Source organism: Squalius cephalus, assembly GCF_949319135.1.
Source record: "Squalius cephalus genome assembly, chromosome: 20".
Taxonomy (NCBI): Eukaryota; Metazoa; Chordata; class Actinopteri; order Cypriniformes; family Leuciscidae; genus Squalius; species Squalius cephalus.
Genome location: NC_137141.1, coordinates 20,097,633 through 20,119,146, shown reverse-complemented (window position 1 = coordinate 20,119,146; position 21,514 = coordinate 20,097,633). Strand labels below are relative to the sequence as shown.

At 36.8% G+C, this 21,514-nt stretch overlaps 2 protein-coding genes across 3 annotated transcripts; one reads left to right on the top strand and one right to left on the bottom strand.

Moving 5' to 3' along the window:
- Positions 1–578: 578 nt before the first annotated feature.
- LOC307148071 (protein FAM161A) lies at positions 579–6,132 on the top strand. Of its 2 annotated transcripts, none has more exons than XM_079853264.1 (4): positions 579–946; positions 1,127–1,398; positions 2,485–2,557; positions 4,785–6,132. In XM_079853264.1, the coding sequence occupies exons 1-4, from the start codon at positions 836–838 to the stop codon at positions 5,682–5,684; spliced, it is 1,356 nt and encodes a 451-aa protein (XP_079709390.1). In that variant the 5' UTR covers positions 579–835; the 3' UTR covers positions 5,685–6,132. The 2 variants fall into 2 exon arrangements, with proteins under 2 accessions (XP_079709390.1, XP_079709391.1); XM_079853265.1 differs by having other exon boundaries at positions 659–946; positions 2,488–2,557; positions 4,785–5,843.
- Positions 6,126–18,779, bottom strand: LOC307148070 (uncharacterized protein). The gene is made up of 22 exons (XM_079853263.1): positions 18,733–18,779; positions 17,873–17,978; positions 17,613–17,704; positions 17,385–17,468; positions 15,759–15,909; positions 15,452–15,525; positions 14,470–14,608; positions 14,235–14,315; positions 13,778–13,809; positions 13,597–13,620; positions 12,114–12,218; positions 11,615–11,694; positions 11,351–11,507; positions 10,897–10,980; positions 9,535–9,727; positions 9,063–9,451; positions 8,395–8,586; positions 8,126–8,221; positions 7,900–7,947; positions 7,164–7,353; positions 6,893–7,028; positions 6,126–6,808 (listed from the first exon to the last, which is right to left on the bottom strand). The coding sequence occupies exons 2-22, from the start codon at positions 17,937–17,939 to the stop codon at positions 6,676–6,678; spliced, it is 2,547 nt and encodes an 848-aa protein (XP_079709389.1). The 5' UTR covers positions 17,940–17,978; positions 18,733–18,779; the 3' UTR covers positions 6,126–6,675.
- Positions 18,780–21,514: the final 2,735 nt, after the last annotated feature.

The window sequence follows — 21,514 nt, the reverse complement described above, 5'->3', positions numbered from 1 at the left end:
CCATGGTTACTCATTGTCTCATTCATTCAGTTCAGGTGCTCCTCATTTATTGCTCACCCTATTTATACTCACAGTCTTGGTTCTCCCTTTGTTCTGGTATTAGTAATGTTTTTGCTGTTCAGTTGTTGTGTAGCACTGTTTTCTCCAGCAAATTCCTGTATTTCTGTTGGTGGATTTAAATGAAGGTTTCTTTGGATTTCTCCCTTTGTCTTGTGCTTAGAATCTACACTATAGTGTGACAGAATACCAGAACCTCTACAGATGGATTTAGCAGTAGCTTTCATCAATCTCCAGCACCAAGGACTTCCTCTCAGGAGTTTTTTTTAATACGTTTTTTTTTAATCTGTTTATTGAACTTTTACAATAATAACAGGATACAGATATAGGAGAATAGTGAAAAAAAATATGGTTCCCACTAAACCCAAAACCCTCACTGATAACATCTCTCAAAACACCTTTAGCTGAAACCTTTTCACATCCTGGACTCACTCTGTAATTAACAGTGTTGTTAATCTCTAAATCTAATTTGAGGTTTGGAATGGGTCAGTTCACAAATCACATCTGAAGGTGTAAATCAGGGATTGAAGAATATATAGGACATATGGTCAACAGGCATCGGGCTCTAAATCGTGACCCTTTGAGGCTTATCCACAGGGTTAAACTGTGATTGGCACATCTGAGTGTGAACGTGTGGGGTGAGAAATCCTATAACCTACTGTAGTGTGGCAGGAGCAAAATCAAGAGGCGAAAGGAAGCAAAAAAATACTTATCTGAAGCTATATGAGAGCAGAATTGCAAGCTGTGCTGTACTTCAGAAGAATAAAGCACCTGGACCATGACCCCAATACTGCGCACAGAGAGGCTGCAGCCGAGTGAACTTCAGGCTCTATTTGGAGAGGAGAAGGATTATTCATGCTCCCTGGATGACATTGTTCACCACACAGAGGTAGATATTTGACTTCTACAATGCAAAAGACTAGTTCACTGTGTAATTAAGCATTTCAAGGTGAATTTTGAAGATTACGTATTATGAAAGTAAGAATCTGTAATGGAAGAACCACTTGATACGTTTACATACTGTACTGTAACACTGTAACTTACGTTTTGCTCTCTTTCGGTCTCTCAGGAGTATGAGCAGCAGTCTGACAGTGAGAATATAGCGGTGTGTGACTTCAGTTCTCTCTCTGATCCTGACTATGGGAAGCCATGTGCAAGCCATCAACTGCAGAGACCCGTGTTCTCCAACCAGGAATACTATACCAAACTAGAGGAGCTGAAGACAGAACACCTGAGAAACATGGCTGAGATGGAAAAACTCTATCTGAGCCAGATCAAACCTGGTCAGAGAGAAAGACAGCTCATTACCTGCTGGAGACAAAATGGAGAAGATACAGAGAGGTCTGTGATTTAAAAAAAATAAAAAAATAAATCAAATTCTTTATTGAATAATGAGTAATGAGCAAAGCTGAACATTAAAAATTAGATTTTTTTTTTTTTTTTTAAAGATCAGGTAGAATCTGTGAAAGATCTGAAAATCTGTTGACCCAGTTCGTTCGTTGGCTTCCATCACTGTGGTTTCAGCCAACTGGCAACCCGAGGTGTCGCAATACTCATGGGGAAACTGGCAGTGTGCGGGATCACACAGATCAAAACTAAAAATGATGTTCAGACACGGAACGTATTATTTCAAAGTGGCTGTATGCACGTTTCTTACATTCTGGAAACATATTATGGTATTTTTATGCTTTATTACAGTAAAAACTACATAGAGCACCTTTCAGACTTTTTGGGGCTGAAAATGAAAAGAGTGACAATGTACTTGAAACAGTTCAGGAACTTAAGGAAGTAAAAGAAGTAAAGGTTCTACATTGAACCTTAAAGAGTTCTGTCAGGCGCTATATATAGAACCTTTTAGGGGTTCCCATTATGGGGATATTTTATAGATTCAGTTTTAACTATTTTTGTTTTATTTTTATATTTTATTAAATTGTATAAATTAAACATACTTTATCAATCGAAAAAAGAAAAAAAAAACATTAAACACTAAATTATGATGATATTTTTCACCATTTCTCAGTTTCTCCCAACATCTTTGTTGTTCCTGGAATAACATTCCAATCAACTAATCAGATTAAAAGACAAGTTTACAGTTTGTCAAGTTTAGGCTTACAACCAGGCTTCTGCATCATTGTTATTCACCTATCATTTACTGATTTTAGGGATAAGTTATGGGTAGGGTTAGGTTTAGGACTATGGTTTTCGATAGGAATGTTGTTCCAGGATCAACAAAATATGTTGATCCAGGAACATGTCTTACTTGGCAAAATGACAGCAACTAGGGTTCTATACTGAACTCCACTGAACCATTTTTTTTCCCAAAGAGTGCATGATTAATATTCCAAGTAACTTGGTTTCTTCACAATATCGTATCTAGACAGTGAGATCACGCACAATGTTTGATCCCTGACCTTTGACCTCTTTCAGTAGTACCATAAAGGTTGGCAGCAAGGTATCAGTGGGACGTCTGAAGAATGGTGATTCTTCTCTGAAGATAAAGGTCAGTGAATTAATCAGAAAATGAGAGCAGTGTGGAGGCTGAGATGATCTCATTCAATGATATGTTCGTCATATTCAAGAACCTTTTAATTCTCTGAGAACATATAGTTGTTTATAAAGTGCCCATCAGACTGAACATGTGACTTTTCAAGTGACTTTTTTCAATAAATGTTCTTTACTGTAGTTTACTTAAGGTTGTTATGGTGCACAAATAAGCAGATTTAGACATAATGGTATAAAATATAGTGCATTACAAAAACCAACCTACAATTTAGTCACCAGTCTAAATTTATTCAACGAAATTTAATGGCCTTTCCTAATCAAGTGTTCTTTCTAAAGAAGAACTGTTTCCTCTGAAAATACCAATGAGTCAGTGGTTTCTTATGCTTTGTGGTTATTCTGGTGGAGTTGAGATTTCCAAACACCTCTAGCGTGAAAAGGTCACTAATAAAATTTGAATTTTTTTTAACAAACGTGTGAACGCTGTACAGATGATCTTGTTTCCACTGAGGCACATAACGCATTTTAGATCATCTCATATCATGCTGGAGAACATGAACATCAAGTCAGATGTTACACAAACACGTGGAGTTCATGCAGCTCAATTGCTGCTGTCATTAAAGGCACAGTTTGTAAGTTTTGCCACTAAAGGTCGCTTATTAAAAACAATAACAAAGACGTAGCTTAATGACGCCATGAATGAGCGTGGAATCATGGGAGTTGTCGTCTTCACCTCCACAGCCGATGAAAAGCAATCCGACGGGACTCAGGCAGAAATCATGCTCATGGATGAGCTAATGTATTCAAGTTTTATTAACGTTACGCAGTCGGCTGCTGCAGCTCCTTTGTTTATTTTACAATTATAGTTACGTTTATTTTTCACTTTTTCACGTACAGGTCACTTTATTTGACTAATTAAAACTGTGGGGTAATGCAGCTCTGTTTTACTTAGTCAAAGCAATCATACTAAAAATACATTTGAGTGTGTTGAAAGTTATGTTATAATGTCACTCTACTTGTTCGACGTTGCGGTAAGCTAGATTGATATTAGAATATCATATTAATAAAAGTTGGATGCCTTGTGTTGCAAAATGGCATGAAATTAATTTAGAATATTAATTAATTAATTTAAAATATATTGAATGGGAGAGTAAATGCTGTATTACTGTTACTACAAATTAAGATCTTTCTGATTTTTCTATGTTAGCTACTTGACAAAATAGTGTTGTGTCATGGTATACACTCGCGGTAAATCAAGAATCAAGAGATTCAAACAAAAAGACTAACCGTGCTGAGCTAGTATATAACAATTAGTTTTCTGTTTATAAAGGTATCCAAACAGTTGCTCACCTGTCTAATAAAACACATACCCAGAAATCGAGGGTAACGGAGATATGACGACATTGACTGGTGAGCCAATGACACGGGACGTTACACTGGTTAAAATTATGGATTTCTCTGGATTTAAACATTGTTGAAAATATTTGGGATAAAGTACACAAGTCAACAAAATATACAAAACATTGTTCTACTTTAAATCCAAATATCTTACATATTGTGCCTTTAACGTATAAGGGGGACGAACCAAATACTGAGACATTCTGAAATTCATGTTAATATTTAAAAAAAAATTTATCACTCAATGTTATGCTGAGAATATAATTTGTAATTCAATTTGAAAAATAAGAAAGTAATTGTAAAAAAAAAAAAAAAAAGACATTGGTTATCAACATATCCCCCCCCCCCCATCCCCTTGTCTAAGACAATTTTAAAAGCCCCTCCAATCTAAGCTGACATGTACCTCTTTTGTAACAGAAATAAATAAAATCAGAAAAATGATGTCAGTTTAATATTGTACATCTTTATTTTAGCATTTTAATTATATTAACATAGCCAGATTTGAATAATTTTCAGACTTATTCAGACCCTGGAAGTTTGCTGAGGCCCCTCAGTGGGCCCCACCTTTCTGTTTGAGAACCACTGCTGTAAATTATAATTCTTAAAGTGTCATAAAACCCTAAAACAAATGTTTTTATTAGATATGTATGCATTACACATAATTATATCACACATTATTTTGGAATATTGAGGTTAAATTTTTTTCATCCAATTTAAAAACCAAAACCTCATAAAAATCTGAATTGTGATTGGTACGAACAGTTGCACAGAACATTTCTAATAGCAAAGTACAAAAATCTAACATTTAATTAGTTTTTTTTTTTTCACAGCAGGCGCGGCAGAACTCAATAGAGGAGCACAGGAAGTTGTGTCACTCCCAGCAGAACTCATCTCACAGTGCAGCCAATCAGGTAATGGACAGCCTGAGACAGAATTCTAAAGTAACCATTCCCAAACCGTTTCGCATGATGCTTCGTGAGGAGGATCGCAAACGCCGCAATGTGAAAACCCGCTCTGAGATTGAGTTCGAAAATGAGAGACTGAAGAAAGAGCTGGACGAGCTGAAAGAACGTGGCAAGAAGTTCCGCGCTAAGCCGGCCCCTGCTTCCACTTACTTGCTCTTCTATGACATCAACAATAAGCGACCGAATAAGCTGCAGAGCCAAAAAAATCGAATCAACCAAACGGATCACGGTCACCATGAAAACCACCAACAACAAGGCACTCAACGACATGCCTCTCCACTTCCGCAGCAACCATTTAGCTTCATTGAAAGAGAGCAAAAGAAAAGAGAAAAAAAACTAGCAGATGAGTTCAACAACCTGCCTCCCAAAGCAGAACGAACGGCGTTCAAAGCCAGACCGGTGCCAAGGTCTCTATATAGGCCCAGCTCACCAAACCCCCAGATATACGAGGCAGTTAATCTGAATCACAGACACTCAGCACTGCCCCCTAGCATCCTGGAGGACCCACTGCATGAGGGAGAGGAGGCCGAGAATGAGTACGATGATGAATTTTCAAGGCCACAGAACACAGGTATATCACGCTGCAGCAGCAACCTCAGAAAATGGAAAAACAAGGGTGTGCTGCAGGTGGAGGAAGAAATGGAAAGAAAGAGCAATAGAGAGAGAGACCGAGACTGGTCCTACATTCATCCCCTGCGCAGAACCAGCCTCTGCAACGGCCAAGAACCCCCGAACACCTGCAAGAGTGACTACATCAGTGTCTAAATGCTGACATAGACTAAACCATAGCCTACAATACAAACAACTTATCATCAGTTGTAAAACTCTGTAACTATATAGTGTGATAGAAAGAGGTATATGTTTTGGTTTTTCATTGTTACTGTGGAGTAAAAATCATGTAGCCAATAAATAAACTCACAAACCAATAGTCTCTATTATATGTCTTTTGTGTAACAGAGTTGGTTGTGTTAAATAACTGAAATTGTGATACAAACATGATGATGTTGGGTGCCAAGTTCATCACTTTGTTAGCTCAAAAGGAACAGCTTTTGCATTATTCTACCCTTAGTTAATTTAAATATACTATCATGTAAGTTTCAAAGTGATTCACAAAAAGATTAGTGATTTTTTTCCATAATTGACACACTGTGATTGCTCCTGTATAACCTGTATGACTTTTTCTTCTGTAGAACATGAACATACTTTTCTGGTCATTCTTTTGCATGCTATTGCAATAGGGACTGAAGCTTTTAACTTAAAAAAAAAAAAGTAAAAGCATCATTCAAGTGCCATAAAAGTAGACCATATGGTTCATGCACTATATTCTAAGTCTTCTGAAGTCATGTGATAGCTTTGTGTGACAATTTACTGATAAACGGCAGTCATTTTCAGGTGCTGTGATAACCGAGGTAAAACAACAATTCACTCGTAAATTGGAAAATGCCACTATTTTTCAGTGAATAACAACTTAAATATTGGTCTGTTACTCACACAAAGCTATTATATGACTTTTGATAATTTATGAATTTTATGATAATTTTACAGTGCTTTTGTGCACTTTTTAACCCATTCAGTGTAATTGTTTCTTCAAAATATATTCTTTTGTGTTCAGTAGAAGAAAGAAATCCATACAGGTTTGGAACAAATTGAGGGTAAGTAAATGGTGAGAATTTTCATGTCGAACTATGACTTTACCTGTGATTCATACAGGACATCTGTCACCTCTCTCATTCACTCACACAAAAGTACACAGTCTTTAGTCTATATCCTCAGGCCTCAGTCCACACTTCCTGAGCGTACGTCTGACATATGGTATGGCATCCTGCTGAAACCACTCTCTCCTGTACAGAGCCAGCATCATGTCCAGTAACAGACTGTGTTCCCTCCTCCTGCAGAAACCACACATAACCCACTACGTAAGGTCTCAGGTTCTATAAACTCATATTCATAAGATTTGTTCAACAGAGGCTCACAGCTGCTTGTAGAGACTTTGGGGTTTATACAGAGGTGGTTCACAGCTGCTGTTGTTTGTGGTTTCACATTTTTCTGACACAAACCCCTCCTCAGGATGCTGAAACCCTTCACATTGACTGAAGCAGCATTCACTTCCTGTTTACCAAAAATAATAAATGTCGTCAACAATACACAGCCTAACTACTGAATAATGAATACGGCTAATATAGATGTTATAACTGTTTTTTTTCTTCTTCAAATGATGAAAATGAGATTATATGGATATCTTGCCTTTTGTGACACCTGCAGGATATTGCTGAGACACATGGTGTGATACGACAATCATCTCGGTATTTGTTGTGTCTGTGTGCGTGTGTGAAGGGTTTGTGTCGGGACTGCTGGATCCCGTAAAGGGTGCTGCGTTGATCTCCCTCAAAAATGACTTTAGTTTCTGCCTTAAACCAGCATTTTCCAAGCACACCTGTAGAAGCAGTACATATACAGATAAAATCTCATCTTTTATTTCTTTATTAAAAATAAATAAATATAAATAAAAAGTTTGGGGTCAGTATGATTTCTTGTAGAATTAATACATACTATTCAGCAAGCCAAGGATGCATTAAATTGATCAAACGTGACAGTAAAACGAAAAAATTCATGTCAAATAAATGAAAAATGTATCAGTTTCCACAAAAATATCGTTTGATAATAATAAGAAATGTTTCTTGAGCACCAAATCAGCATATCAGAATGATTTCTGAAGGATCATGTGACATGGAGTAATGAGACTGGAGTAATGACTACTCAAATTCAGCTTTGCCATCAGAAATAAATTACATTTTAAAATATATTCAAACAGAAAACAGTCATTTTTAATTGTAATTGATAGCTTTGTGTGACAATTGTGTGTCACAATATTACAGTTTTACTGTATTATTGATCAAATAAATTCAGCCTTCTTGAGCATAAGACACTTCTTTCAGAAAGATCTTACCAACCCCAAACTTTTGATAATGTCTTAGATTACCTTTTCATAGGAATTCTTTGTTTCCTCTAAGTGTGACATCAGTTCAGTCTGTAAAATGAAATTAAACTGCAGTTCATATAATCTACCAATAAAGGGCAACACTTGTCATTTTCATTGTCCAGTAGGTGGCGTAGCAAGAGATCGCTGATGTGTGGTATTTTGTCACATAAAATAGGCTACTATATAAATATCCTATGCCTATAGAAACAGGATAGAGAGATGAAACCTTTTCAGTCTTGAGCTGGCTGAGGGTAAGAGACACACTCTCTCGAAATTTTACAAGCTCCTCTCTGCTGGTCTGTAGTTCTGCCATCAAGCTCTCCTACCATACAAACAGCACAATTACACCACTAATATCAAACTACAATCACCTACAAATAAATGTTGTAAATAAAATAAATGTATGTAATCTTAAATAAAAATAGGTTTCTGGTGTAGTTTCACATGTTCATAATCAAACAGACTTTCCAAAAAAATCAGTATTGGTATATGTACCTGCTGGTTGTTAAGTGCTGACACGAGTTGGCTGTTCCTCTCTCTGGTGCTGTTAAGCTGTGTGAGCATATCCTGGACATCCTGGGTCAGTCTCTCTCTCTCAGAGTGCAGCGTGTTTGTCAGCATCCTCTCTCTCTCATGACATGCGCTCAGCTCTGCTCTCAGACACTCAGCTTCTGATTGTAAACACACCTATAGAACAGGTTGAGACATTTCAGCGCTCATCTTTGTTTTTTATCAAAGCACTCAATGGTCTGAGACCCCAATTTGCATTTTAAGCTGACAGTACTTGAGGTTGGAAACGACACAGACAATCTTAAACTGTCAAATGCACTTTTGATCAAAATTCCTATCTTGCCCAAATATTGATGTGAAAACATTTATATTTTTGCATAAAAATATATAAAATAATATTTAAAAAGTAAATATTATAATCATTTTAAAATATATTTAACATTTTCAATATAAGAGTGTGCTCATTAACAAACTGATTTAAGCTAATTTGTATTGAGATTTGTGAAATTTCCCTGTTATTACTGAAGAGTTGCAGGGTCCCAGAGTTGTATGATGTGGAACAGGAAAAGGAGTTCCTCTATAGGAACAAAGTGACAAACGGTGACATAACCCAGCACATTTTCAATACATTAGATGCTGTGATGTGTTGGTACCTCTGAACCTGCAGATGTGCAGCTGGTAGATTCTTCATTTCCGCTTTTCTTTTCCCAACTCATCCCATCTTCTCTCTCCTGTGTTGCTCTCATCTTCAACTCATTCTCCAGTTCTGCTACTTTTTGACTCAGAGAATCTTTGTCTCTCTTAACCTGAAGAATGATCTTGTCGTATTCCTCTCGGATATTTCGTTCCCGTGAACAATTAGGACACTCCACAGCAGCTGAAGGAGCTGAAAAAGGTTCAAGAGAGGACGTGGAAAGCCGCTCTACAGAACCGCGGAGCTGTGCAGATGAAAACTCCAATCCTTTTCCAGTTCTTTCTCTCCCTCCAGCATCATGGAGTATTGCCCCAGAGAGGGAATGAGACAGGGAGCGGGTCATCCTACCTGCAAAGTAGTTAAAAGTTCTTGTTTAATGTTAAAGTGACTCCCTGATTTTATGGGATAAAGCTGAAAATGCAGCTTGTTACCATCAGCTCTGTTTTTCTCATCTCCACGTCGGGATTCACGGCGGTAACGTCCAGATGGTTCAGTTTGGCCTGGTTTCTCCAACTGGGGGAGAAAAGTTCTGAGCTCCAGCCCATCTCCACAGTGACTTGAGCTGAGTTTAGATTCAGAGGAACTGACTGAACTTAAGAGGATGGGAAGCAAGCATGTCTGCGACTGAAAATACAGCAGGGATGAATGAAACATCAAACATAAAGAACAGGTCTATCATCCGACATTTAAATAAGAATATTTGTCATATAATGCTTGTCAAGATACTGTTTAAAAATGATTGCTTGTTTGCTCTAATCTAATCATATCTATTCACGAATTTCAATTCTCCTAAAATAAAACACTTTAGTATGTTAAACAAAAACCAACAGCTTTTTTGGTAAACTATTAGACTTTTTTAGCGTTAACTTGTTAACTCATGATTTCTGTTCTGTGCGTCTGTGCGCACCAATCTTGCACTTCTATCTACTCCTCAACCAGACCACCTAGAGACTTCGGGTTTTCGGCATTATGTTAAGGAAGGTCTAATCTCGGGAACGCACAAAAAAAATCCAGGAAAAGATTTACTATCTCTTAGTGTTGTGATCCCATGAGGTGAGAAAATTGCGCTAAAACACTCACTGAGTTTTTATTACTTGTTTTTTTCAAGAATACCATTATTTATCATTATTAATAATCGATCAGTAAATTGACTGATGTAAAACTGCCCATATACAGCACAGTAACAGTAATGAGAGTCAGTTGTGACTTCAAATAATGGCACTAAACGATTCACTGACTGGATTCAAATTCACTGACTGATTCGAGTTCGATGCTGTTTCGTTAAATTTGTCGACTGACTCTTCATAAAGAACTGGTTCATAAGAGCCATTATTTTCCAAATCTGGAAAATATAGCTGTGCTTTATAACTTTAAAAGATTTTGTAAGATTTTACAAGTTGTTAAAAAAGGAATGTGACCTATTTGACCCCAGGTTTGTTCCATGGTAATTCTATGGCATCTTTCTCCCATTTCTAATGGACACAAGGTCTGAGTGTCCCAATTAAACATTGTATTTTATATATTCGGATGAACACAGTCCTCCTCTGACTCATAGTGTCCTGCTGATGTTCTCTCTTACTATACTGTAACTTTAGAAACAGGCCACAAGAGGCAAAACTATTCAAATGAAGAGTCAAACTGATGAGCACAATAAAAGTTGCCCCTTTCATTTTTACGACTCACTCAGCTGCAAAAGGGCACTCGACATACAAACACATTCAGGGTTTAAAGTGAAGCTATAAATTACGTCTATGCGAGTATGTGCTGTGTATGTGTGCGAGCTTGAGTCTCACCCTTCTGTCAGATCCGACCGGTGGTAAAATCTGCTGTCTGTTCAGATGATTACTGTCCTTCTTCCCATTCAGATATGCACATGGCTAGAATATTGTTGTAAGATTACTTAATTTACAACTAGCTGATTTAGAAAACAGTAAGATAAGAGTGTTGTGTGTAAGGTTTCACCAGTATTGTGCATGTCTAAGTGTATAAATGGTCATAACAAAAATAATTTATTTAAAAATTTAGCATAAGATTTAAAAGTGAATAAATTGTTAGGTAGTATTAGCAAAATTTGACATTTATTATAGGATAAAAGTTTATTGTGGTGTTTTTTTGAGAGGTGAATAATATGTATGTGAGTGATGTATCTGTAAAGATTTGTGTGCATTTGTTCAAAGTGTGATGTCCAGTATATACTGAAAGTATGTGTTTTCAGAATTGAAATGTTCATGGGAAGAATGGGTTTACCTGTTCAGGTGTGTAATGTAACTGAGATGTGTATATGGGTCGAGAAGGAACAGCCATGGCTCTGGAGGCAAACTGAAGAGAGCTGAGAGTTTCGGTTATTGAAGATGATTGAGATGACACTGTGACCACTAAACACGTCCGACAGTTCCCTCCCAAACTAAACCACACACCAAAATAAATATCCAAATCAGAAACAGTCGATGATTTTACACAAATGTTGAAGAAAATGGAGAAATGATCATGGCGATTATTGATGATACTCACCAGTCCCTAAGTGCTCGGGTTAGTTTGGATTCTCTGTATGGGATGTGCTGGGACCCTGCAGAGCTGAGGGCAAAAATCACCTAAAAAAGAAAGGAAGGATTGTTCTTTTTTACTCTCATATTTTGGAATTTTTTTTACTATGAGAAATTTTGTAACAGGGAAGAAGAGGCCTCAACATTATCTAAATGTAAATAATCAGACGAAGAGGCCAATATTCTGCAGAAATCATTTTCTCAGTTAGATGTGACATGACATCACCCTTCCCTAAATGGAAACTATGTAACCTTACAGATCATTTCCTGTGTCTAATTTCTTGCATATGCAGCCAGCACATTGATATGATTAAGATAGGGCCCTTAGACTGATAAAAAATCACTGGGGTACGTCTTGAGATACTCAAAACAAACTCTGCTCTCAAAAATACCCTTAGTCTGACCGGGACAACAGTGATAATAAGATAGAACATGCTCTTTTTTGCTGACATGTTTGAGGTACTAACATTTCCGAATATGGTGAGGGAGCGCTTCAGCATCTTGGTCTCTTGCGGGTTTTCAATTGTGGAATTGAAAGTTCTCTTCATGTCAGGAGCCACAGAACTACGACACTGACGCGACAGTAAGAGAGAAAGAAAGAGTGAACATTAAAACTGAAACCGACGTACAGTATTTATCACTTAAACCTGTGTATTTTTAAGACATTCTTGCAATCAACCACATGTCGCAGGTAATCACTGTGAGATTGCTTTTCTACAACAATTCATTAAGCAAGGAATTATTTTTTAGCAAATTACATTTTAGACACAATATTGATAATTTGTTTTGCTCAGACAACAAAAATAGTTAGAGTAATGTCCGTTGCGCCTCTCCAAGCATCACATCAACACATTAGAGTTTCATCAGTGATTGAATCAATAATCAGTTGAATCACAGATTCAAATGGCCTTATTTTTACGATCTAAGCGCATGGTCTAAAGCGCATGTCGCAAGTGCACTTAAGGCGTGTCCGAATCCACTTTTGCTAGTTTAACGACGGGGAAAATGGTCGGCGTGCTCGGCGCATGGTTTAAAAGGGTTGTCCCTACTCTTAATGAGTAATGGGTGTGTTTTGGGCGTAACGTGTAATAAACCAACCAGAGTCTGGCGGATTCGCTATTTACATGGCAGAATTTGAAAGACTGAACGTCTCCAGAGAGGAAACGGATCTGCTCGTGCGCGAGGTTAAAGCGCGCAAGCAGACCATCTACGGGACAAGCCGGATTCCACCATACCTTTATGTACACAATATTAATCTTTTACATTGTAATCCTTTTATTTTTAATATTTGGCATGTTTGTGTGCTGCTGCGTGTAATAAGCAGAGTGTACGCGCATTATGTACCCACCTATAGGCTTAAAAAAAAAAAACTCTATTTCAGTTGCCTCAAAATAGCAACGCTCCAACAATGCGACTGAACACACCTCGTTTTCAGACCCGCAGCCCATGGGCGCACAAATGGGAGCAAATGCATTTGCTATTTAAACAACATGGCGCAGGACGTGAAAATTATAACTGCATAAGACTGAAACTAGCAAGAAAAACTTACGTCTGATAGGGCCCAAAGACTTGTAAAGATAGTTTCTGAATTCGGAACCGGATACTAGTATATTACTCGAACTATTTTAAAGTAATATGCAAATATGCGGTTCCCGAATTCAGTGAGTCATTTATTTTTTCCATTCCTGAATGAATCAGCGTGTTTGAACGAATCAGATGAATGAATAAGTTTGTAAAGAATCATTCATTCATGGCTTTAATGATTTGTTCGTAAAGACACCACCTAATGGCTTATCGATGTAATCACATAGGCCTACAATTTTTTTCTTTAGGCGTATAACAAAAACCTTTAAAAAATGTTTTAAATGTTATAATAGGCCAAATCAATAATGGTCAATCAATCTCTGACTAAAAATATCATAGCTGATCAGACACAACATATAAACTTACTTTTCCTGAGCTTGCCAGATCCACCTAACAAAGAGCAACAATCATGTGAGTTTCATAATTCTTTATTAATTCACAGACAAATATGGTACTTACCACAAGAATGCCAAGATTGTGTATTTCATGCAGAGAATACCTTACATTTCAGTTATGCTAAAAGGAGTCTCCGATGCTATCATCTTACCAGAGTGAGTTTGCTGGCTGTCAAAACTCCCTCTGCAACCATTCAATAAAAATACACACAAGGGAGGTGGTTAATCAGATTTGTATTATAAAATAATTACACCGCAACACTGTGAGTTTGCAACACACCATTTCAGGGGGTACTGGGAGACCCTGTGGGAGGCTCTGGTATGTTCATATCTCTCTACAATAACAATCAGACCAGATGCAGAGGTTCCTAGAGCTGACTAATGCGTAGGGGGTCGACTGAGGGGAATTAATGACCGACAAATGGACTGAGTTACCCATTAAAAACAAGTCAAAATGTAATAGAATGTCAATGTAACTATCCTAAAACATCTATGAACAATTTATTTTACAAATGTAATAAGATAATAAAAACATGGCAAAAGTGCAAAAACATAATTCAGGGAAACTTTAGAAAGACGTTTATGTTTAGAAAACATAAAAACACCTACCAGGGGACTGGACCGTTGTGTTAATGACCACAATGTTAAATACCGTGTGGGATCGGCTTGGAAAATCTCCCTTTGAGATCCCTGCAGAATTTTAGAAAGGAATGTAGGAGTCTGATCGAATTGATTGAATAAAGTAAGTTGAGATCACTTTGATCATCATGCTTAAGATTAAATAGTGTTTGCTCATGAGCTCTATCAAAACATTTGGGCTCAGATTGAGTTATGGCTCTGTTACCTGTGTGCCTGAGGGCGGAGCCACGGCGATGCACCTGTAGCAGATCCTGGGCAGAGCTCACTTCCACCTCCGTCAACCCATCAAGGTGCACCACCTCGTCACAGTCCCGCACCCAGATCACCTCACTCCCCTTCGGATCCTGAGCAGATGCAAGAGAGACACAGGAGCATCGGAACACCTGTTGTTACATCAAGTGTTCATTTCCTCTTTTAGTTTATCAAAGCCAGGGATTTAATAGAATTATGCAATTTATTGGTACCCTAAAAATGTATTACAAAATTCTACACACCACCATTCAAAAGTTTGGGGTCAGTACGATTCTTTTTTTTTTTAAAGAAATGTTTTCAGCAAGGTCGCATTGATCAATTTGATCAAAAGCGACAGTAAAAACTATTACAATTGTTACAAAAAAAAATCAGTTTAGAATAAATTCTGTCTTTCTATTTATCAAATGAATCATGAAAGAAATTATGATAATAATAAGAAATGTTACTTGAGCACCAAATCAGCATATTAGAATGATTTCTAAAGGATCATGTCACGCTGAAGACTGGAGTAATGACTGCTGAAAATACAGTATTGCCGTCACAGGAAAAAATTACATTTTAAAAGTGAAATAATTTTTGCAATATTACTGTTTTTATTGTATTTTTTAATTGAGAAATGCTGAAATTTTAAAGAGTTTTTTTATTGAGACTTCCTTCAAAAAAAAAAAAATATATATTTAAAAATCTTACTGGCACCAATTTTAAACAGTAGTGTGTATATACATGTAACATTAATACAGATTTAATACAGGACAATTATGCTTAATGATTGATTGATTTGACATTCCTGTAACTCAAACAGTATTGCAAGGCCATGGGAATGTTGTCATGACATCAGTTGCTCTGAATAAAATCTTCCAAATGCATTAATGTAAAATAATTGTGATTGATTCATAGATAACGTGATTTATTTAATTACACTATAAATTACTTACCAATAGGTCATAAATCTTTTCATTGAAGATGTGGTAGAATGACACTCTGATTTTGCAGTGAGATGCCTTGTGTGCTGGATTATTCAAATTAAGGCTTGTTCAAGGATGCTGCTATTCAGGTCTTATTATGTGTAGTCTGGAGATCATGAATAAAAGACATTGAATTGTTGTGGTGCAATGAATGAGGAGTGGAATGTTGGAATGTTTCAACAATATGTGCTAAAAGTCTCTCTTATCTGAAAAAGAGAAGGAGGAAATCTTGGTTAAAATGTGTTTTCCAAAAACCAATAGCCTGAAGGTTTGATACAAGTGAAGATGTCCTCGGCAGCGTGGCTGATGATGCCTCTGTGTTTGGCTAAAACGCTGCATCCCTGCATGGTGTGAGTCTTACCGCTGCCCGGAGAGCCATAGACAATTACACAGCCATTATAACCCTGCATTAGATACTCCACCAGAGACTGGGGCAGACAGAAAGAAAGAGATTAGCAAATATTTTAAGGACTAGTGTGAAACATGAACATACAGTTGTACTCAAAATGATTAAACCCCCATTGCAAATAAGGTTTATTGGCAAATTTTACAGACTTTCAGCTGTTTGCAATGAACAAATCAAACAAAAGTAATTGAAATAGCTCAACACAACAAATGTTTCAAGTGGTTTCCCCAAATTCAACTGAAAATCCAACTCTTATTGACTTCTGCAGTCTCAGAATTATTCAACCCCCTGAATAGAATCCCTCACAAAAGCACAAATCTGCTAAACAGGTGTTGTCTCAAGCACACCTGATGCAACTATAATCAAGGGCTTCATTAATTGCACCAGGTGTGCTTGAGCTAGAACACTAATATCACAAATAAAAAACACTTCCTGGACAGACTAGAAAAAGGAAGCTATCAACGGCTGCAACCAGATTTCTGAGAAGACAGGTTTAGAAAAACCCTTGAGTGACTGCAAAAGACCTGCAGCAAGACTTGGTGGCAACAGGCACAGTAAGGCACTTACTAAACGCATACCAGAACTCCAGGACGTACACCACTACTGACCCAAAAGCACAAGAAAAGTGCTCAAAATCATATAAATAAGCCACAGAATTTTGGGGATTCTGCTCTGTGAAGCGATGAAACAGAACTGGAACTTTTTGTCCCTATGGATCAGCGGTCTGTCTGGAGGCAGAAGAATGAAGCATATGCTGAAAAGAACTCTCTGCCTACAGTTAAGCATGGTGGTGCTCAGTGATGCTCTGTGGCTGCTTTGCATCCTCTGTCATTGGAAACCAGCAGCGTGTGGAAGGCAAGATGGATTCATTGAAGTATCAGGAAATCCTAGGAGAAAACGTCATGCCATCAGGGAGGAAGCTGGAGCTTGGGTGTCATTGGACCTTCCAACAGAACAATGATCCCAAGCATACCTTTAAATTCCACCAAGGCTTGGTTGCAGAAGAAGTCAAGGAAGATTCTACAATGGCCATCACAGTCACCGGACTTGAACCCCATAGAAAATCTCTGATGGGATTTGAAGGCGGCGGTTGAATCAAGCAAAGCCAAGAATATTACTAAATTGGAGGCCATTGCTCATGAGGAATGGGCTGAGATTCCTCAGAAACGCTGCCAGAAGCTGGTGTCTGGTTATACATCTTGTTCGCAGCAGGTCATAACAGCAAAAGGGTGTTCTACTAAGTACTAAAGATGTTTGCCATGAAGAGGTTAAATCATTTTGAGACTGAAGTCGTTATTAAAAGTTGCATTTTCAGTTGAATTTGGGGAAACCACTTGAAACATTTGTTGTGTTGAGCTATTTCAATTACTTTTGTGTGATTTGTTCATTGTAAACAGCTGAAAGTCTGTAAATTTGGGCAATAAACCTGATTTTAGATGGGGGTTGAATAATTTTGATTACAACTGTAACTGATGCTATGAAGAACATTCTGTGAACCTTTGTTGTTGACTCATAAACATATCTCTGAGACGCCTCCTCATTTAAAACTGCATCAAGATCTATAATATGAGGCTTGTGACTCTGCAGAATGAAAACAGACAATCAGTAAACTTGACTTTAATGCATACTTTGGTTTCACTTGAATCATTTCTTTCTGTTTTTGCAAAATGAGGATGATGAATCTAATTAAATGACATCTTTGATCTCATCCAATTCAACACTCACCCTTCCAGTGTCAACAACTACTCTGTTAAGATGTGTCACTTTGATGGACGCTCTGGGTTCATCTAAAGAGACAGAATGTTCTGGTCTGCTCACTGAGGAATTAAAAAAATTGGGTTAAATATATAGCTTCGGAATGTTTGCAGAAATAAAGATCAGAACAATGGGAAAAGGTAAACAAAACACAATTTCATGCAAACTTCAGCATGTCCAACTGCATAATAAACTCTGATATATATGCGTGAGTGAGTGTATGTTCTCACAGGCACACAGACGGACGACCACTCTGAAACTTTTCTCTGAGTTTAGGTTTTTATCTACCCCAGACATCCTCTTCCAATTTTGGGATTCTTGTCCAGTGGATAAATGCTGTTCATAGAGTAAAAAATATGAACATATGAATGCATAATTTTAATCATAATAATAATTAAAGACTACTGGAATGCAGTAAAAGCATGCTTTTTGGCCAAATATGATCACATAGAAGAAAAAAAAACTAGTGCCATTTCTTTCTTTGAGACAGATCACCAGTATTGGTTTTTATAGAAAATAATAAATAAGAATAAGAACTTAATAATAAGAGGAACTAGAATGTACATTTCCTGAAGAAAATGTGAGTGGTGCTTGCAGTGGCAAAACTAATAACACTAAAAAAAATTACCGTATTGTAAAATAGGCCTACTGTATATATGGGTGTGAGTAAAAAAGTATGAACTATAATCTTAATTCACATTGTTAAAATTTAGGCTACATGTACTTTATACTGAAACCCTTTTTTTTTTTTTTTTTTGTAAAATATAAGGACGCTTGAATCTGGAAACATAGATGGGGGACTGTCATACACAAATATAAAACACCATCAGGGTATCACATATGATTCTTAAATCATTCAATTAACATTAAACATTAACTAAACAATATAAAGTGTAAGATAAACACCAAGATAAATGAAATTAGCCTACTAATAAAACCAATTGATATTAATGTAATTAAAATGATTTCTATAGCTAGCCTATTTAAAATTTAGTTTGCTTATAAAGTTGATCCTGTATCCCACAATTGACGCGCTTAAAATTTTCATTTGAAAAACAATATGAGAGACAAGATCATTTGAAAGACCTACCTCAGTTCAACTGCTTCAGCTGTTTCTTTATGAAATCAAGACACAGTCTCTCCCGAGCACATTATTCCTGGAATAACATCCTTGGAATCCCATTTCAGATAAACAGCCCGTCTCTGTAGAGCTGGAAAAATCTCACTCAGGGTGTTGCTGACATGTTTTTGTTTTAATACTTCGAAAGGTCCTGTTGTTCATCACTCCTCACCTCAGGTCGAGCGGATGAGAGTCGAATTGGCGTTTCGATGATCCACGCGCTCGCCGTGAGGCGCGTGAACGCTTCTCTCTGATTGTGATGATGTGTCGCGAATTTTTGAGCCAATTATTCAAACCAATACAAAAAACTGGAAACTGATAGAAATTTATTTTGATTTTAGTAGTTATTGTAGTAGGTATATTAGTAGTTATAGGATAGTTATAGTAGTTTAAAGGGATAGATCACCCAAAAAAAATTACTTCCTAGTATTTTTTCCCTCATACTATGGAAATCATTGGGGTTCTCTTTGGTTAAACAAAATATCTTCTTTTGTGTTTAGCTGAAGAAAAATTCATACAGGTTTGGAACAACTAGAGGGTGCGTAAATGATGACAGGATTTACATTTTTGGGTGAACTATCCCTTTAATAGATATTGTAATGCATCCAATAAGCTCAATCAATAACTTAATATACTTACTTAAAAAAAGCCTGTTTTTCTGGTTTTAGATGGTCTCACAAAGATTGTCACCAAAGCTGGTCACCCAAGCCAGATCACCAAGAATCCCTATAAAACCAACAAACCAGTTTAGACCAGAAAATATCTTATGCTGGTCTAAGATGCCCCCCTTTAAGAAGCTTGCATGGTCATATTTATCAATAAAGTATGTTCAACCATACCACACTCTTTTACACCCAGCCAGACGTTGCCGGAGCACCATCCTGGAATTCTTGTGTGTGACTTGGCGTATGGCGGTTCCTCTTGACCTCTGTACCTCTCCTCCAGCAGTGTCCTTTACTGCTCCTTTACAATGTGCTTGTAGGAAGAATGTGCATAATAAAACAAAGTGTTTAAGCTTCTGATGCCCTAAAGCAAACAATAGGAGCCACACTTACCCAATGGGAAAAAAAATATTTGATGTAACTCTAAAACACATATACTGCGTCAATGTCAACACATTGTTACACTGTTACTAATCGAACAAATGAAAGATGAAGATGTCCTCTTAGTCTTAATAGTCTTGTATTTCGTACTGTACCCGGGATTGGTGAGAGAGACAAAGAGGGAGAAAGAGAGGAATGATGGGACACAGTTTAGTGCTGCCATTGCCAGCTGTGTCAGTGTCAAAGGGCAGAGATTCCTGATGCTCTGTATCTCGGTGTCTTGTGTCACTTCACCTGACATTTATCCTTTCCCTATAGCTATAATGGGTAAAAATGGTATAATTGTATGAAGGTATAATCGTTAATATTAGGTATTTCCTCATTACTTTATGGATAATAATAGGAATGTGTAAAATCAAGTTTAATATGAACTCTCACATTGTTTAAATCAAATGATTTAATATAAGACAAAACAAGCATTAAAACAAACTAAAACTATACTAAAAATCAATTATATTCTAGACCCAGAAAAGTCATGTTATTTTTATAGTTATGCCACACTCTAATATATTTTATCACATAGAATTTGTGAGTAAAAAATATATATTCTAAATCCTTATCCAGTAAACACAAATGACTGGAAAAATCATGTAAATTCATTGGTTAAAAGATGAATGCTCACTTAGATGAATGAACACTTCGGGAATTCTGAAATTGAATTATTGTATTGTTATGGACAATGGGGGATTTGGAGTCAAAAAGGTTGAGACTGAGCCACTGCTTTACAAGCAACTCACAGACGAAATAGTGTGAATCACACCTGTAGATGGCAGTATAAGCTTAGTTTACAATACTACACGAGCCAGTACAGATTTATTTCTCAAGTTGTGACCCACATTGCACAGGAAGAATCATTCATCTTCCCTCAGGGTTTGTATGATTATGTAATAATAATGTAGATTAGATTATGTAGAACATATGCCTCTTTATGCATCTGTTTTTGGAGCAAAATACATTTCACTCGTTGAATACAGTGCGGCAGATGTGCTCAAGATCACACACGCACGCACGCACGCACGCACACACACACACACACACACACACATATATATATATATATATATATATATATAAAATGAGGCATGTTTTACATAATCTAATTTAGTACATTATCATTATATAATCATCTATATGTAATGCAAGAGTCAAGCACTCTATTCCAGCACTTCCCAAAGACATTCAATGCATTTAAGGTCTGCACTCAAATCATGTGTGAAAATGATTCTTCATGCTCCCCTCCCAACCATTCCCCTGATGAATCTTGACATTGTCATCCTGGAATATGGCCATGATGTGTCTTCCTAGATAGTTGTTTAAGAAATAAAAAACTACACACTCCATCAGTTAGGATTAGAAGAACTGTTGCCAAACATATAACATGCTAGAAACATAATAATCACTGCAATAAAGATACAATCACAGACTCTTAAGCATTTGTCTATTTTAATCCAACCACCGACTTTTTTGGGGCTTGGCAGTATATATATACATATATATATATATATATATATATATATATATATATATATATATATATATATATATATATATGTGTGTGTGTATAAAATAAACTTTTCATACTTTAAATACTAAATTACTTTCAGAAATAAAATGCTAAACAGATTTTGTTCAAAACTAAGCTGCCTGTT

Bases quoted from the DNA above. Each gene is read 5' to 3' on its own strand.
- LOC307148070 (XM_079853263.1), bottom strand. From the start codon at position 17,939: ATGTCTGGGGTAGATAAAAACCTAAACTCAGAGAAAAGTTTCAGAGTG. The intron at 11,695-12,113 runs GTTAGTACCTCA...TTTCTTTTTTAG, and splicing joins CCCTCACCATATTCGGAAAT to GTGATTTTTGCCCTCAGCTC. The intron at 8,587-9,062 runs GTACCAACACAT...CCTGTTCTATAG, and splicing joins GCACATCTGCAGGTTCAGAG to GTGTGTTTACAATCAGAAGC.
- LOC307148071 (XM_079853264.1), top strand. From the start codon at position 836: ATGACCCCAATACTGCGCACAGAGAGGCTGCAGCCGAGTGAACTTCAG. The intron at 1,399-2,484 runs GTCTGTGATTTA...GACCTCTTTCAG, and splicing joins AATGGAGAAGATACAGAGAG to TAGTACCATAAAGGTTGGCA. The intron at 2,558-4,784 runs GTCAGTGAATTA...TTTTTTTCACAG, and splicing joins ATTCTTCTCTGAAGATAAAG to CAGGCGCGGCAGAACTCAAT.